Source organism: Podarcis filfolensis (assembly GCF_964270895.1).
Source record: "Podarcis filfolensis genome assembly, chromosome: 14".
Classification (NCBI taxonomy): Eukaryota; Metazoa; Chordata; class Lepidosauria; order Squamata; family Lacertidae; genus Podarcis; species Podarcis filfolensis.
The window spans coordinates 13,537,923-13,555,426 of NC_139616.1; the positions used below are offsets into that span (position 1 = coordinate 13,537,923).

At 42.0% G+C, this 17,504-nt stretch overlaps 1 protein-coding gene across 3 annotated transcripts; it reads left to right on the forward strand.

Moving 5' to 3' along the window:
- Positions 1-52: 52 nt before the first annotated feature.
- DTWD1 (DTW domain containing 1) lies at positions 53-11,837 on the forward strand. Of its 3 annotated transcripts, none has more exons than XM_083586999.1 (5): positions 53-275; positions 6,438-6,745; positions 7,740-7,883; positions 9,306-9,576; positions 11,491-11,837. In XM_083586999.1, exons 2-5 carry the CDS (start codon positions 6,464-6,466, stop codon positions 11,715-11,717), a joined length of 924 nt encoding a protein of 307 aa, XP_083443125.1. In that variant the 5' UTR covers positions 53-275; positions 6,438-6,463; the 3' UTR covers positions 11,718-11,837. The 3 variants fall into 3 exon arrangements, with proteins under 3 accessions (XP_083443125.1, XP_083443123.1, XP_083443124.1); XM_083586997.1 differs by having other exon boundaries at positions 53-271; XM_083586998.1 differs by lacking the exon at positions 53-275 and adding an exon at positions 432-665.
- Positions 11,838-17,504: the final 5,667 nt, after the last annotated feature.

A 17,504-nucleotide genomic window follows, 5' to 3' on the forward strand; every position in this document is an offset into this window, starting at 1 on the left:
GTCCTCCACCTCAAATCCTTCCGGCCTTCCCCGCCGGCCCCGGCACTTGAGTTCCGGCCTCGAGACAGAGGTATCTCGACAAATATATATATATTTAGCTACGCAAAGATATATACACGCACGTTTCCGGGTGTGGGTGTTTCTGCGGCTGCTGCTGCAACGCGGTGGTAGCGGAGGACAGACGCCGTTTTCTACGGTGCACTGGCTGTGACTGACACCCCCCCCCCAACCCTCAGGAGGCGGAGGAAAGAACCCCAAGGCTTTGCAAAAAGTAGGTTGGTTTCCCTTTTCTTCGGGAAAGGGGTGATCGAAGTGCTGCTCTCTATTTATTTGGGGATCTGGGGGGGTGGGGTGGGGGGTTGGAGTCCCCGAAGATCTCCCATTAAGGATGGGAGGGAAATGGAGGTTTTCCTTGTCCCCCCGAGGTGCTTCCTCGGACCCTCTCCCAAGTTGCTTCTTTGCCCGATCGTGTGCATGGGTTAACAAAAGCGAGAGTAATGCGTGAGATCGTTAACAGTTGCTGTTTTGTATTCGCACCAGTTTACAAGAGGAATGCACAGCACCAATCATCATAATAAAAACGCAGTGCGAGCGATCAGCTTAAGAACTGATAAATCCCAAAGTGTAAACAAGATTTGATGGATGCAGTAATGGAATACTGAACGGTATGGTTTTTGTAATAATAATAATAATAATAATAATAATAATAATAATAATTATTATTATTATTATTATTTATACCCCACCCATCTGGCTGGGTTTCCCCAGCCACTCTGGGTGGTTCCCAACAGAATATTAAAAACATGATAAACGATGAAACAGGGCTGCATTCAGATGTCTTCTAAAAGTCAGGTAGTTGTTTATTTCCTTGACATCTGATGGGAGGGCGCAATACAGGGCAGGCGCCACTACTGAGAAGTCCCTCTGCCTGGTTCTCTGTAACCTTACTTCTTGAATGTAGGGATTTATGATATGTAAAATGAACCATGGAAAGAGAAGAAGGGAAGTCATTGATATCTTAAGGATGTAAAAGGAGTATTTTAAATTGTAAAACAAAAAACTTAATAAAATTATATACGAAAAAGAGAGAGCAGTGATGCAAAACATAGAATGCTTTCAAGCAAGCATGTGTTTACCCATTGTTTTCATTGAGGTTTAGTCTAAGGTAAGTATGCATAGGATTGTGGCCTTAAAATCGAAATGGTGCTTTTAGAGCAAGCAGGCCCCAGTAATTTTGGTGAAGAACAATGTACCTCTCCTGGGCTTGCAGGTTTACAGATTGATTTTAGAGTGTTGATCACCCTGTAGGATTTACCCTCAAGGAAATGCACATAGGCTTTCCTATTAAGAACTAATAAAGTTAAGCAAAGATGTGTTTTGGAGCTTAAAGCAATTTGGGCACAGGTTTTCAGACAACTTGACCTTGGGCATCTAGTTGATGTGATGCCTAAACTTTGTTATGAGGCAAAATAAAAACCTGGAGTCTTCTCAACTGCAAGAATATTTGCTTACAATCCAGTCACTTAAGGCTGTGTTTATAACAACAGAGCACACATTGGCTAGATCAACCTTTCTCAACTTCAGGTCCTCATCTGTTGTTGGACTACAACTCCCATCATTCCTAGCTAGCAGAACCAGTGATCAGGGATGATTTGAGTAGGCAACAAGATACAATGAAGATAAGGACTGGGTCACTGGGGGAGATTAGAGTTCTCCAACTGCTTTGATCTCCTTGGGTTGCAAACAACACCCAGTTATTGTACCACTCCAGTGAATTACCAGTGTGGTTCCTGAACATGTGGAAGTCATTTCTTCCCCTTCCCGCATTTTCTCAAAATGTTGTAGAATGATCCTCAGTTGTGCTTTTCTAGTTGCTGAACTGCTTGATCTCAGAAAGCAGCAAGTGCTTCCAGCATCTGTGAGAAAGACAAGATCTTATATTTCCTGTGTGTGGTATTAGCGCAATCCACAAGTTGGGCTGGTGTTGAATTGGGGGAGGGAGACTTAGAAGTGGAATCTGTCATTTTAAATATCAGCTAAGAAATCTTGGTGATGGTTATGGGCCTGCATACACACTGCACTTTTAAAACATATTTGAAGTGCATCTCCCTAACACCCCCCCCCCCAAAAAAAAAGAATTCCAGGCAATGTATTTACCTCTTTTATTGTTACAATTCCCAGCAACCTGTTGACAAACTACAGTGCCAAGAATTATTTGAGGGGAGAAATGTGCTACAGTGGTACCTTGGGTTACATATGCTTCAGGTTACTGACTCCACTAACCCAGAAATAATACCTCGGGTTAAGAACTTTGTTTCAGGATGAGAACAGAAATTGTGCTCCGGCGGCGCAGCGGCAGCGGGAGGCCCCATTAGCTAAAGTGGTGCTTCAGGTTAAGAACAGTTTCAGGTTAAGAACAGACCTCCGGAACGAATTAAGTACTTAACCTGAGGTACCACTGTAGTGTGTATGCAGTCCAAGTAACAGTGATCCAACTTGGCCTTAAGTTTCTTGGCCAGAAATTTGCGACTGTGATCAGCAGTTGGAACGAAGCATTCATTAATACAAGATGTGCCTGAGTTCCACTGACAAAATGTGAAAGATGTAATTTATTTGCTCAACTTTGCAAGTACAGTGGTACCTTGGTTCTCAAACTTTATCTGTTCTGGAAGTCCATTCCAAAACCAAAGCGATCCAAAACCAAGGTGCGCTTTCTCATAGAAAATAATGTAAAACCTATTAATCCTTTCCAGACTTTTAAAAACAACCCCTAAAACAGCAATTTAACATAAATTATCTAACAAGACCATTGATGCGTAAAATGAAAGCAATAATCAATGTACTGTATAAATACTGTACTATAAAATAAGACAGTATTGTAGATGATAAAAACTACAATTAATTTTTTTCTTACCTGCACTGATAATAGTCATTGTTTGGATGGGGGGCTTTTAACCATTCCCGCAGTCACACAATCAATCAATCAGCAGCTGAACTGGGTTCCACACAGTCACAAAAACAAATGAACCGAAAAACCCTCAAAAACAAAAACGCAAAATAAATAGCAAAAACAAAAAGTGCCAAACTTTTTTTTTTTTTATAAATTTTTTATTGGTTTTTCAACACATATTAAAAGACAATACAACACAATACATAAACAAACAAACATATAAACACGTATAATTTCTTAACCTTTTTTTCCTTAAACCTTCTTTCAACAACTTCCCCATACCTCCCCTTTCTGCATCCCTGTTTTAAATCTTTCCAGCAACCCCTAATTTCAATTACTTATAGCACTTTCTTTAAATCTTTTTTTCTCATATCCAATTGTTTGTCACTGCAATTCTATTTTGCATTACCCAAGACATTTTAACCCTCATTAATTTTACAACAGTTCTTAAGATAAACTTTAAATTTCTTCCAATCTTCTTCCACCGTCTCTTTCCCTTGGTCACGGATTCTGCCAGTCATCTCAGCCAGTCCCATATAGTCTATCACCTTGGTCTGCCATTCTTCCAGTGTGGGTAGCTCTTGTGTCTTCCAATACTTTGCTAAGAGTACTCTTGCTGCTGTTGTAGCATACATAAAAAACGTCCTATCTTTCCTTGACACCAATTGGCCTACCATGCCCAGGAGGAAGGCTTCTGGTTTCTTCACGAAAGTGCATTTAAGCACCTTTTTCATTTCATTATAAATCATTTCCCAGAAGACCTTGATCCTTGGGCACGTCCACCAAAGGTGGTAGAAAGTACCTTCAGTTTCCTTACATTTCCAACATTTATTATTGGGCGTATGATAAACAAAAAGTGCCAAACTTAATCCGTTCTGGAAGTCCGTTTGACTTCCGATACATTCGAAAATCAAGGCGCAGCTTGTGATTGGTGCAGGTGCCCTGGAAACAATAGCCGACAGCCACATTGGACATTCGGCTTCCAAAAAACGTTTGAAAACCGGAACCAAGGAGTTTGAGAACAAGGTACCACTGTACCTTTCCATGAGATCCCAGAGCTGTTGCCTTTCCTGTTCTCAGCAGTATCCACTATGGATATATATGGCTAATGGAGTACATTAGAATCTGGGTGGCTTGTTGCAAAAATCCAAAAAGGTTCCTGTACCTTCAGAAGTTAGGTGATATCCTACATATAACTATTAAAGGTACAGGAGCCCTGTGTTCTTTTGAATCTGACCACCCTAGGTACAATACATTGTGCCAGAACCTCTGTTCTCTGAGTGAAAAAAGAACTAGCTTGAACACAACTGAGATGGTTCATGGGAAGAAACTTGCCCGGTCCTGGTTTCATACTCCTATCATACACCTATCCCCCTCCCTCCATGTAATGTGTGGCATAGGTGCTGCGTATGTTAACTTGTCTCAAGCAATGTAAGTTCAGAGTGACAACTTTGCAGGTACATTTTCAGGAGACTGTGGAAGTTTTTGCCTTTCCTTTGTTAGCAGCGTTCACCCGTATGGTCTCAATGACAGCCCTTTGGGGCTTCAGATTTAAACACCAATCTGCCATGAGACATTATAGTAAAACGAATCAGTTTGTAGGCTGGGAATGCATAACAAATTAAAATAACTTCCTGCGCTCTCGCTGAGGAATCTGCGTGGTTAGAAGGTTTTAGCCCAAACCTGAGATGCTTTCTTCGCTCACTTCGCGAGCTTTCCAGAGTAAACGGACTCAATTTTTCCCCCCGTTCAGGAGGAGAAAGCACTAAAACTGCAAATTGGAAGTGAGGTTTGTTACATGAAAACAACAAAAACAAATTTAGTACCGTTGCTGTGTTCTTCCACCAAGAAAAGTGACGGTTCCAAGTTTTGTGAAGCTGGAAAGTTATCGCTTTCTTTAAAAAGTACCACTACATAAACAGCCATTACAAATGTTAAGTCCAGACTGTTGGCAAAATATATAAACTAGCAATGCTCCGTGGACAATGTTTACAGAGAAAATGTTATAATTGCTTTGTTTTTGCATTTGTAGGGCTACTTGACTTTTCCAAAGGTTTGGGTTGTGGTACATGCATTTACCTGGAGCTAAGCCACCCCACTGCACTCAGTGGGTCTTATTTCTGAGTAAACATATATAAGATTGCACTGTTATAGGCTAAATAACCTACTTATCTGTAATTTTGTCTCGGCCATTCAAGATAAGCACTTTAATATATTCATATTTATGCATATGTGTCTGTCTACCTAGTTACCTATTTGTTTTTAAATGTTTTCCCACACCTGGCCCGCCAAGGCCCTTAAGTGACTTAGGACATAAGAATACAGGAACATAAGAAGCCCAGCAAAATGCATTTAAAAATACAGCTAAATTTTTTTTTAAAAAAAACACACTGTCATATCAGTGTAGGAAATTACTGTGTTGTACTCACGGGTGGCGCTTTGGGTTAAACCAGAGAGCCTAGGACTTGCTGATCAGAAGGTCGGCGGTTCAAATCCCCGCGATGGGGTGAGCTCCCGTTGCTCGGTCCCTGCTCCTGCCAACCTAGCAGTTCGAAAGCACGTCAAAGTGCAAGTAGATAAATAGGTACCGCTCTGGCGGGAAGGTAAACGGTGTTTCCGTGTGCTGCTCTCGTTCGCCAGAAGCGGCTTAGTCATGCTGGCCACATGACCTGGAAGCTGTACGCTGGCTCCCTCAGCCAATAAAGCAAGATGAGTGCCGCAACCCCAGACTCGGCCACGACTGGACCTTTATCTTTTTACTCATCAATTAGGCCATAGAATTAAAACCCTAGAGAAGCAGATATTTAAACTATTGAGAAGCAGATGTTTAAACTATCAAGGCTTAAGCAGGAGATAATTCTCACAATCTGCCTATGAGAGATGTGGGACAAAAGGTAGGTCCTGCTTTCCATTGGATTACTTTATGGCCAAATGTAGGGAAGAAGGACTGTAGCTCACTGGTAAGAGCTAAGAAATGCAGACAGTCTCTAAGTAGGGCTGGGAGAGACTCTGCCAATCATTGTAGACAGTTCTGAGCTATGGTCCAGTGGCCTGACTCTGTATCAGGCAGCTCCCTATATTCCTCCTAAGCCACTGTCATGCATTGAATTAGGTGTTTTGCACACTCCTCTGCAAACCAACCTAAATGTAGGCTAGTGGTGTCACATCAGAAGCTGAATCTGTCTTTTTGGCAGGCTCAGTCATGTTTCCCCCCCAAAGATACGTGTATGTGAAACTTGCAGTCATCGGGAAGATATTAAGACTGCAATCTTGTACCCAGTCATCAGAAGATATGTCCCACCATAAAGTGTTTCAAAAAAGATCTTCAAAAGCGCCCCTAGTTTTTTGTTTTTGTTTTTTAAAATCAAAATAGCCATTGACTTAAGTTGAGCTAAAATCATAAAAGTTTTGCTATGACTGTCAAAATGTTTCTGTGGAAATTGGCCCTTGTTGAAAGCCGTTGTGATTTTTATTCTCCCTGTAACAGGTCCAAGGATATTACTTGAAAGTAAGATGTCTTTCAATTCACCTGTGATTTCAGAAGATGACCAAAAGAGCCACCAGGGAATAAAAAGAAATTTGGAAGGCCTGAATAGTTCAGATTCACAGACTACGTCGATGTTGCAGGAAACACCACTTGAAAACCTGCATCTAGCGCCTCAGACTGTTCTTGAAAGAGCCCCAAAACAAGGGAGATCAAAATGTCCCAGATGTAATAGTTCAAGGATGTTCTATTGTTACACATGCTATGTTCCAGTTGAAACTGTTCCCACTGGAGAAATTCCTGTTGTGAAGGTTAGTGCAAGATATATCTTATTTTTGATCTAATTTGTCAATTTTAGCAAGTTTTGGTCACAGTGAATCATTCTAATAAACGAACAGGGGAAGAATGAAGCGAGACTCATGTTTTTGCAATATAGTTTTAAAAACAAGCTGCGGCAACCCAAAACTCTGTTTTTCTTCAGAGCTTGCAACAGGCTTGCCAAACTCTAGTGGTACAAGAAGAAGAGGGGGCCCTGATTCCAGATGAAATCCCTAGTACTGCAAATCAGTTGCTATCCAAGGTCCTTTTTAATAGGAAAGATTTCTTTCTGAGACCTTGGAGATGACTTCCAGTTAGAGTAGGTTGGGTAAAAGGCAGTAACATCTTTCATTCAGTCAGTCTGCACCCTGCTGCTTTGATCCAGGGCTCAGAAACAATTTATTTTGGTGGAAGTTGTCTGGTCATTGTGTGTTCCCACTGCTTTAAGCAGATCTGCTGAGGAAAGCAGTGATTTTTAATATGCACTGATGCAAAGTGTGTGTATCTTGTGCACTGCTGCCTATAAGGTAAAGGGACCCCTGACCATTAGGTCCAGTCGTGACCGACTCTGGGGTTGCAGCGCTCATCTCGCTTTATTGGCCGAGGGAGCCGGCGTACAGCTTCCGGGTCATGTGGCCAGCATGACTAAGCCTCTTCTGGCGATCCAGAGCAGCGCACGGAAATGCTGTTTACCTTCCCGCCGGAACGGTACCTATTTATCTACTTGCACTTTGACGTGCTTTCGAACTGCTAGGTTGGCAGGAGCAGGGACCGAGCAACGGGAGCTCACCCCGTTGCGGGGATTCAAACTGCCAACCTTCTGATCGGCAAGTCCTAGGCTCTGTGGTTTAACCCACAGCGCCACCTGCGTCCCCTCTGCTGCCTGTACCCAAATGCAAAATGTTCAGCCAGTTACTTACTTTTTCTTATGAAATGGAATGGGGAGTGCCTTTTCTCCAATGTATGTAATTGTGCTCTTGGTTGCAGCTTCCATTGAAAATTGACATCATTAAGCATCCCAATGAAACAGATGGCAAAAGCACAGCTGTACATGCCAAGCTCCTGGCGCCCGAAGAAGTTACCATTTACACATATCCTTGTATTCCAGACTACGAAGGAATGAGACACGAAGTAAGGGGTTGTCAACACGGGGGAGATATTTGCTCTTCCCCCTCCTCTTTCCTTCTTGCTGATGCCTATGAAATCCACAATTCTGCCACAAAGAGAATATCAGGGCTCACCGGGGGTTCAGAATCCCTTCTGCACGTAGAAAAGGGAAAAATAAGTGGCTTGCTTGCTCCCCCACTCTCCACTTCTCTAAATTATACACCACAATTGCCCAGTTACCATATTTTATATTGCATTTGCCACTTGTATTGGGTTCCTCCTGATTTGACAGGCAAGAAATTATGCTTTTTGCTTTTCTAAGACCTGATGTACGCAGTATCTACTCTGGAGATACTTTACCTACAGAGGGAAGGATATGTATACTCCTACGTAGGTCTACACCTACACCTACCAGGAACAATTAACCTGTGGCCCTCCAGATTTACTTATTAAAATATTTACCGCTATGTAATTATATATATATAAAGCTAAAAACAGACATCAGTGAGAGCCATGCTTGCACAGAGTTTGAGAGTCATGTGGAGAAAGATGGTTCTTAGGAGATTTGGCATGGTTAGGGGTAGCGGGTAGAAGGAAGCATTGGTGGAGGACCAAACTCAGCAGGCCAGGGGCATTGTCCTAAATGCCCTAGTCCATTTGAACAACTTGGGGTCTCCCCAGACTAGGTTCCTGATAGGGACTTGCCCTAGCTAGCTAGATTATAATTAGGCAGGAACTGGATCTAAATCTCTTTCCCACAACCTGGAAGGAGAGTTTGAGCTCTTAGCTGATGAGAGGGAGCAGGGAGGCAGTGCCTCCACACAAGGCCTTTTTCCTCAAGAGAATTTTTCTGTGATGAGTTGGAAGGCCTGCACAATTCTTAAGACTTCCCTTGGTGGGGGGACAGAATAGAATACCGCACAGGGACTTCTGCGGTGTTCCTTTCCCACAACCAATTACCAGGCCACGTAGTTGGTTCCTTTCATGGACTCCTTCAAGTGAGATGCTCTGGGGAGAGCTGGCTTTTCAAGGGCTCTGAGAACTAGCAATGTGCCCAATACAATACAAAACCCTTTTACCTTTACCTATAGGCTGAATTTGCAAGGAAATAGAATGTTGAACTTACTGTGACAAGTTCACTTTTTGTAGGGGTGGGTAGGATGTGACACAAACACACCAGCAGTTTTTGCTTCTGGGTGTCAGAGAAATTGGTTAGTCCAGCTTTTGAGCAGGCAGAGTCTGTTCTGCATTCTATCCATTCTTTCCTGCATGTTTTATGAGAGGGAGGATCATGTTACAGCCCTGTCACTTGCTTTTTTGTTGGTTCCTGTTGACATTAGTGCTGAGAGGTAGTTCTGTTGGTGTTTTTTTTTTAGTAGCTGTGGTACCCTTCACAGATCCCTCCCATCCCAAGTAACTCCAGCATTGTGTCTGTTTTTCTTCTAGATTGCACTTATCTTTCCTGGGCCTAATTCAGTTTCAATAAATGACATTCCCCTCTGTTTGCAAAACAAATCTAAGAAGAAGGTTGACTGTGACGAGGACGAGGACTCGTCAGCAGAACCAGTCCTCAAATGTGCGAAAACAGAGTCAGGCAGTGAAAGCGACTTGGGGGAACACCAGTTTCACAGCAGAAATCCTCCGTTGAAGAGAATTGTGTTTATTGATAGCACCTGGAATCAAACGAACAAAATAATCACAGATGAGCGGCTCCAAGGTATGCTAACACCAAATTCTAAAGCCCAGTGCTGCAGATTAATAAAAGTGCAAATCGAAGGGATGTGCTTGACACATCAGTCTCGTTACTGCTATGCATGAACAAACTGAACAGTCCATACAGATGAAGCAATGGACCCCCATAGCTATACATGGGCATGGTTCTAGTCGCAATTAAATGCCTTGTGGTCCAACACCAGGTACAGTTCCTTGCATCCAGCCCCTAAGTGGACTGGTTTCCTGATTAGAGAAATGAAATTGTTGTTATATTTATCTGAGCCCGGCCTTGGCTGGGGAGGGCGGGGTATAAATAATAATAATAATAATAATTATTATTATTATTATTATTATTATTATTATTATTATTATTATTAATTTATATCCTGCCCTTTTCCTGTACTGGGACTCCAGGCAGCTTCCACAAATCAAAACAACACAAAACACAAAAGTAATTAAACTCTAGTAGAATTTTAAAAATATAAATCTATTGAAATATGGGTAATAAAAATAGAACAGCACTATTAAAACCCTTTCCTTAAAAAAACCAGTCAGTTCTCAAAGGCTGATTGGAATTAATGATCATCATTAGAGGGCAGAGGGCCTTCTCGGTTGTGGCGCCTGCCCTGTGGAATGCCCTCCCATCAGATGTCAAGGAAATAAACAACTCTCTGACTTTTAGAAGATACCTGAAGGCAGCCCTGTTTAGGGAAGTTTTTAATGTTTGATGTTTTGTTGCTTTTTAAAATTATTATTAATATTGGAAGCTGCCCAGAGTGGCTGGGAAAACCCATCCAGATGGGCGGGGTATAAATTTTTTTTTTTTTTATTATTATTATTATTATTATTATTATTATTAATTATTATTACAGTGGTTAAGAACTTAATTTGTTCTGGAGGTCCATTCTTAACCTGAAATTGTTCTTAACCTGAGGTACCACTTTAGCTAATGGGGCCTCCTGCTGCTGCCGCCACACAATTTCTGTTCTCATCCTGAAGCAAAGTTCTTAACCCAAGGTACTATTTCTGGGTTAGCAGAGTCTGTAACCTGAAGTGCCTGTAACCTGAAGCGTCTGTAACCCGAGGTACCACTGTAGTATTATTAGTAGTAGTAGTAGTACCCCACCCATCTGATTGGGTTGCCCCAGCCACTCTGGGCGGTTTCCAACCTATATAAAAAGATAATAAAGAATTAAAAAGCTTCTACCTGCTAGTGCAGGCATAGGCAAACTCGGCCCTCCAGCTGTTTTGAGACTATAATTCCCATCATCCCTGACCACTGGTCCTGTTAGCTAGGGATGATGGAAGTTGTATTCCCAAAATATCTGGAGGGTATAGTTTGCCTATGCCTGTGCTAGTGGAAAAGCAACTAGAAGGGAGCCTGTCTAACTTTTCTAGAAAGGGGGTTTCAAAATCTGTGAGCAGCCACCAACCAGGTCCTCTCTGTCTTCCCACCAACCATGCCTGTGAGGGTGGTGGGACCAAAGATCTTAAAAGCCTGGGCAGGTTCCTTCAGATAGTCTTGGCCATAACCAACACTTGAGATTGCCCGGAAACAGACCAGTAGCCACCCGAGCTGTTGTAACAAGGGAGTTGCATGCTTCCTATAACCAGAGCTCCCCTCTGCCTGAGAGCGTCTGACAACGGTTCTCAACCTGTGGGTCCCCAGATGTTGTTGGACTACAACTCCCATCATCCCTGAGCTCTGGCCTTGCTAGCTAGGGATGATGGGAGTTGAAGTCCAACAACATCTAGGAACCCACAGGTTGAGAACTGCTATATCAATCTGTTACCAGTAGCTGATTTGAGTCATATGTACAATTTAGCTTTGGCTGGGGTGGGCAGGATATAAATAAAATTTTTTTATTAATTTTTTATTATTATTACATGTTCTGTTTCGTTACCTCTCTTAATGCAGGATTGCTGCAAATTGAACTGAAGTCGCGGAAAACCTGCTTTTGGCGTCATCAGAAAGGAAAGCCAGAGACGTACCTGTCTACCATCGAAGCAATTTATTATTTCCTAGTTGACTATCATAAGGAATTCTTGAAAGAAAAATATGAAGGACAGTATGACAACCTCCTTTTCTTCTTCTCATTTATGTACAAATTGATAAAAAATGCCAAGTCAGCAGGAAAAGACTAAGGCAATATATTTTTCGTGTGAATAACAAAAACCAACCCCCTAAAATATTCCTTATGATCCATTGTAGTTTATGCTTTTAAACTTATTAGTAACAATTGAATTAAATAAATTGCACAGTTGGCTAGAGGGTTTGTTTGTTTGTTTGTAAGAATGCAAAATGTTCCTGTCCTTTTTAGTTGAATCCTAAATCCAAACCCATGGCTTATCATCTGAGGCAAATCTCTTTTATGGTTGCCAAGAGACTCCAAATGGTCTGGGGACTTTACTGCCCTTGCTACATTTGAACATATTTTTAAATAAGCATCAGTTTGGATGTTTGGAGGGTTTATATCAACTTACATATTTTAGAGAGAAGTACTGATGGCTGTTATGTTTTCAGTGCGAACTGACAGCGTATATTGTTTTGTTGGGGGGATTTTCTGTCTCTTTTATCTTCCCCCACTTCTTTGCTAAATTTGACACTTTTAAAAAAGCTGGACTGTTATGGGAGTGTTGCCTGAAATAAAACTGAGCCCGTTGCCTCTAAATAGAAATGTTTTCAGACTGTAATAAGCAGGGAAGATGCCAACATAGAGTCTCTTTTCTTAAACATAGTAAAACTTAGTTCAGCTGTTTCACTCTATAGGAATGCGCACTTCACCGTCAGGGATGACTTAATCCCGGTGATGTAACTGTTTACTAAAAAATGATTGGAACAATATTTCAGTAGACCAAAAAAAATAAATAACAAAAAACCAGGCTAATGTATTCAGCAGGATGCCAATGGTAAACATGTTTGGGTCTAAATTAAGCTGTAAAATTGCTTTGGTAATATTATAATAGCAGGTTTACTATAATGACTACTTCTATGTCCATTTCAGGTTGACAGCTTTCGTACTGCCAAGCAAAAGTTTCCTGCTGGATTCTGAAATAAATTTACCAGGAGAAACATACATTTGCAGAGAAAGGTGCATTTCCTTCCAACTGCAGTTGGAAGGCTTGCAAAGGAATTAAGGGTCCTCTGCCCACAGCTGAGCCCTGCACTTTACATTGCAAATGAAGCAAATTCTTAGACAGTCGTACCTTGGTTCTCAAACGCCTTGGTACTTGTATGTTTTGGCTCCCGAACGCCACAAACGCAGAAGTGTGTGTTTCGGTTTGCAAACGTTTTTCGGAAGCCGAACGTCCGACGCAGCTTCCGCTTGACTTTAGGAGGCTCCTGCAGCCAATCGGAAGCCACACCTTGGTTTTTGAACCATTCCGGGAGTTGAATGGATTCCCGGAACGGATTCAGTTCGAGAACCAAGGTACCAATGTACTATGTGTAAGCTGTAGAGCCCACACTAGGGGAAGCTGCAGAAGGACAGACATTAAGTCCTTTAAATGGTTTTTCCCCACTCTGCAACAAACAGTGTATTAAAACTGAAGTACACGTGTTACAAGTGCTTCCTAACCTCTACCCAAAGCCCTTGTTTATTAAGAAGCTTGCAGGCTTGATACACAACACATTTCGTACAGGAGATGTTACTATTGGCCTAACAATCTGTTTAAAGGTGATGTGCCAAATCCACAGTTACCAAAGGACCATCTGTGTTCTTCTCCTCTTTGGAACAACTCATTTAATACAAGTACCAGTTGTGATTTAAAGGCACACACCCTTAACCATATTAACAGCCAGTTACTTAACTCGTTTCAGCAAATATCGTTGATCAAATGCTGCAGGGTTACAAAAAACTCAGATTTTTCACTAAAAGCAAAATATATGATTCCAGAAGCAATTCCAGTGGGTTTGTTCCTGAGGAGTGGTGATGTTTAGAAGTATGCCTAAGTTTCATTCAGTGACAGTGCCTAGAATTATTTCCATTTCCTTTCCCCTTTAAACTCTTTTTCTTAAAGTTCACAATGAGGTACAGAAACCATAGGCAGGTGGCGAGAGAAACAGAGCAAAGTTTCTAAATTACTATAGTGAAATAAATGAAGTCATTGAACATTTGATTTAACTTACACATTAATTTCTTCTTTTGATTATTTAGGCCGTCGTCTTCTTCTTCTTTGGCGATCACTCGTAGCTGAGTAAGATTGACCATATTAGATACTTTCAAGGTTCCTGCTCCTTCAAGAACATAGCTAGGGGGAACTAGAATTGTGCTACTAATCTTCCAGGGAAATAAGTTGGCCCTGGGCAAAATTTTCCCCTCCTTCCCACTGAAACTATTTTGGTCGTATTGATCCATCTAGCACAGTACAGTTTCCTTCAACTGCCAGCTGCTCTCCAAGATCGGAAGTCAGCTGAGAACCTTTTAACTGGAGGTGACGGGGATTCATCCTGCCACCTTTGACATGCAAATCAGGCGATGTACCACTGAACTACAGGCCCTTGCCCATTGCTTAAGTCATGCTTGCATTTTATGATGGGGTGGGGAACCTGGGGCCTTCCCAATGTTGTTGGACTCCCAATTTCCATTATCCTTGAACCTCTCCGTCTTTGGCAATCATTCGTAGCCAAGTAAGATTGTCTTCCATAAACACGGTCTTAACAGTGAGTCCGTAAGTGACTACAGAGGCCAATTCTGGATCCGCATGATCTTCCACAGTGGGGACATAGGTTTCCAGGTGAGAGTTGATCACGGTGAGGGTTTGCCAAGCGTGTCTTCCTCTTAGCACATTTCTCCCTTTTGTCCTGAGTTTGAGCATCTTCAAAGCCCATGACACCTTTGGTAAAGGCTGTTCTCCAATTGGAGCGCTCGCAGGCCAGTGTTTCCCAGTTGTCGGTGTTTATACTATTTTTAAATTTGCCTTGAGAGATCTTTAAACCTCTTTTGTTGACCACCAGTGTTACGCTTTCTATTTTGAAGTTCGGAATAGAATAGTTGCTTTGGAAGACGATAATCAGGCTGTACAAGGCATCTTACTCCTAGTTCTTGCTGTGATCTACCATGCACGGATAGGGCTTGCACTAGAGCCTTATCATTCTGAAAATGGATAGAATTTCTATGGTATCAGTGTTTGGTAAAAGGAACCCTGCTGAAATGTGTTGTTGAAATAGCAGGTAAGGAGAATCCTGCTAGATTGGATTGAAGGCCTATCAATGCCAGAGTCCTTTGGCCAAGTCATGTGGCTTGCTAGATGGTTTGGGGAAGTTTATACACAGTGCCTGGGCTGGGCTCTTCTCCATCTGCCTTCAGATGTCAATGTCTCTAAAATGACATTTCATTTTGGTATCTTAATTGATAGTTGTTCTCCCTGATCAATTAAAACCACCTAAGCTAAGTGGCCCTTCTCACAGCAATTTATGGTAGTTAGCCTATGAAATTAATTGTGCATGGTGCGAAGAAGTACTTCTATTTAAGGATAACAACAGGAAGATTTAAGGAAGGAACTATTGGAAACTCAAGGCAGTAGAAACATAAGATGATTAGAGCCCCACTGAACTTGAAGCATGGGAAGCCCCAACAAAAATTTATAATTTGGCAGAATATTTGGACTGTATCGCAAATCAGTTTTGTAGGGAGAGCCCAAAATTCAGGTGTTTGGGGAGGGCAGAGTAGGAAGATAGATTTTGCCCATACTGGGGAAGTAAACTAACATTCGTTTCATTTGCACACACAAAAATGTAGTGCTGACCAGCTGGGGTTAACATATTCATCTAATGGTGATATAGCAGAATACAGGCTCAGGGTACGTAGAATAACCCCTATTTAGACATGTAGTCCAGTACATAGTGAAGAATCGTCCTTAAGGCTCACTGGATGGTAGCCTATGTTGCTAAAACCACTAAATGTTATACAAAACTGTGTCATGTTTTTACAGCAAGAAATATCTTCAACAGTCATCTCTCTAATAAATTGCAACAGCAAATGCTTTCACCATCCATGTGTTGTTTTTTTAATTGCTGTCAAGTAAAGGGCATCTTGGCTTTGCGCAATGATTAATACTGTTTCCAGTGAATGACTTTTGATTGTCTCTCTGACATTTTCATCTCTCTGTGTGTTGTTAAACAAGGACTCCTTTGAACTTTCCCCAGGAAAGTCTCTAAAGCAGCTTTGTGGAAGATTACTGGGCTATAATGGAAAGGGAAAGGAATCCGCCCACTGGAAACACACATCAAAGCGACCCCCTGACTCAATGTATTCTTAACAATCAGTCCGAAGAGGCAAAACATAATTCGTTTTCTTCCAAATCACGTTTCTTTGAAAACATTTTTAGTGTAAAAGTAGAGACAGATAAAACCTTATATAAACAAGTCTTGGTTTACTTTTAGAGTGTGTTACAATTCAGTTTACTCCTCTGCGAGTTTCAGGAGTCAAAGGTCCTCTAGTGGACACTTAAAAGTGCTTCTCTGCAAAAAAGAGAGAGGTCTAACTAACCATTTCCTCCACCAGCTGCAACCTCTTGCACTGCAACTGATGCTGCTTTAGAGACTTTCCCTGACTTAAGAAGCTGTAGTTTTTTAAAAATGAGGCTAATGAGAAGGGGAGGGATCATTGGAATAAACACAGAAGGCATGATTTCCAATATATGAGATGTCCATTTCATCATAGCCAGTCACTTTGAGGAGCAGTTGGTGGGTGGCAAAGCAAGCCATCACTCCCTTGAAATGGGCTGCTGCAACAAGGCCTAGAGCCTATCTGCCACAGCTTCTCTACCCTGTCCTTGGTCTGGCAGCTGATGGGACTTCTCCAGACCATAGCTGTCAACTTTCAGATTTGAAAATAAGGGATCAGCAGCCTCACCTGTCCCGGGGACAGTCTATGGGATATCTAACAATCTGGGATAGCAGTGGGAAGCAGCGGGAAATGGCGCTGGAATAAGGGAATTTCCCGCAAAAAAAAGGGAAAGGTTGACAGCTATGCTCCAGACCCAGATTGGCCCATCCCTTTCACCTGCCTCTAATAACTTAAAGTGCCATAACTACAATTGCAAAGTTTGAGAAATAAGCTGCAAGAGATGTCATTTGAATTTTTAATTACAGAGATTTACATTTCCAACCACAAAGGCACAGAAGCCAGACAAATAAAGGTAAAAGGTAAAGGACCCCTGGACGGCTAAGTCCAGTCAAAGGCAACTATGGGGTTGTGGCGCTCATCTTGCTTTCAGGCTGAGGGAGCTGGCGTTTGTCCACAGACAGCTTTCTGGGTCTTGTGGCCAGCAGGACTAAACCGCTTCTGGCGCAACAGAACACCATGATGGAAGCCAGAGCACATGGAGACACCGTTTGCCTTCCCATTGCAGTGGTACCTATTTATCTACTTGCACTGGTATGCTTTTGAACTACTAGGTTGGCAGGAGCTGGGGCAGAGCAACAGGAGCTCACCCCGTCACGTTCGCTCTGGCACTCGTCATGGTGTTCCATTGCGCCACAACCGGTTTAGTCATGCTGACCACATGACCCAGAAAGCTGTCTGTGGACAAATGCTGGCTCCCTCGGCCTGAAAGCGAGATGAGCACCGCAACCTCATAGTCACCTTTGACTGGACTTAACCTCCCAGGGGTCCTTTACATTTACAGAAGCCACAAATTACTAACATGATCCAATACCTCAGGTTCTTCTAGCTGTCTGTTGGACACAACTGTATATAAAAAAAGAGACTGCACCCACCACCAAACTTATTTCCTAAACAATACCAAATTATGGACACAGTCCAGTCAAAGCTGCCCTCTTTTTAGTTCCCTTGATTTCAAAATGCTCAACTTTCTGTGCTGTCTTATTCCTGATATTTATAAGCTGCTCCAGGAGCCCTTATGTGGCCGAAGAGCAAGGTACAAATGTATTAAATAAGTTATAATAAATAAACTCAACCAATGAAA

What these genes read in the sequence shown, in the direction of transcription:
- DTWD1 (XM_083586999.1), top strand. Translation starts at nt 6,464, where the DNA reads ATGTCTTTCAATTCACCTGTGATTTCAGAAGATGACCAAAAGAGCCAC. An exon ending in ACGAAGGAATGAGACACGAA is followed by an intron (nt 7,884 to 9,305) that starts GTAAGGGGTTGT and finishes TTTTTCTTCTAG; the next exon opens with ATTGCACTTATCTTTCCTGG. An exon ending in CACAGATGAGCGGCTCCAAG is followed by an intron (nt 9,577 to 11,490) that starts GTATGCTAACAC and finishes CTCTTAATGCAG; the next exon opens with GATTGCTGCAAATTGAACTG.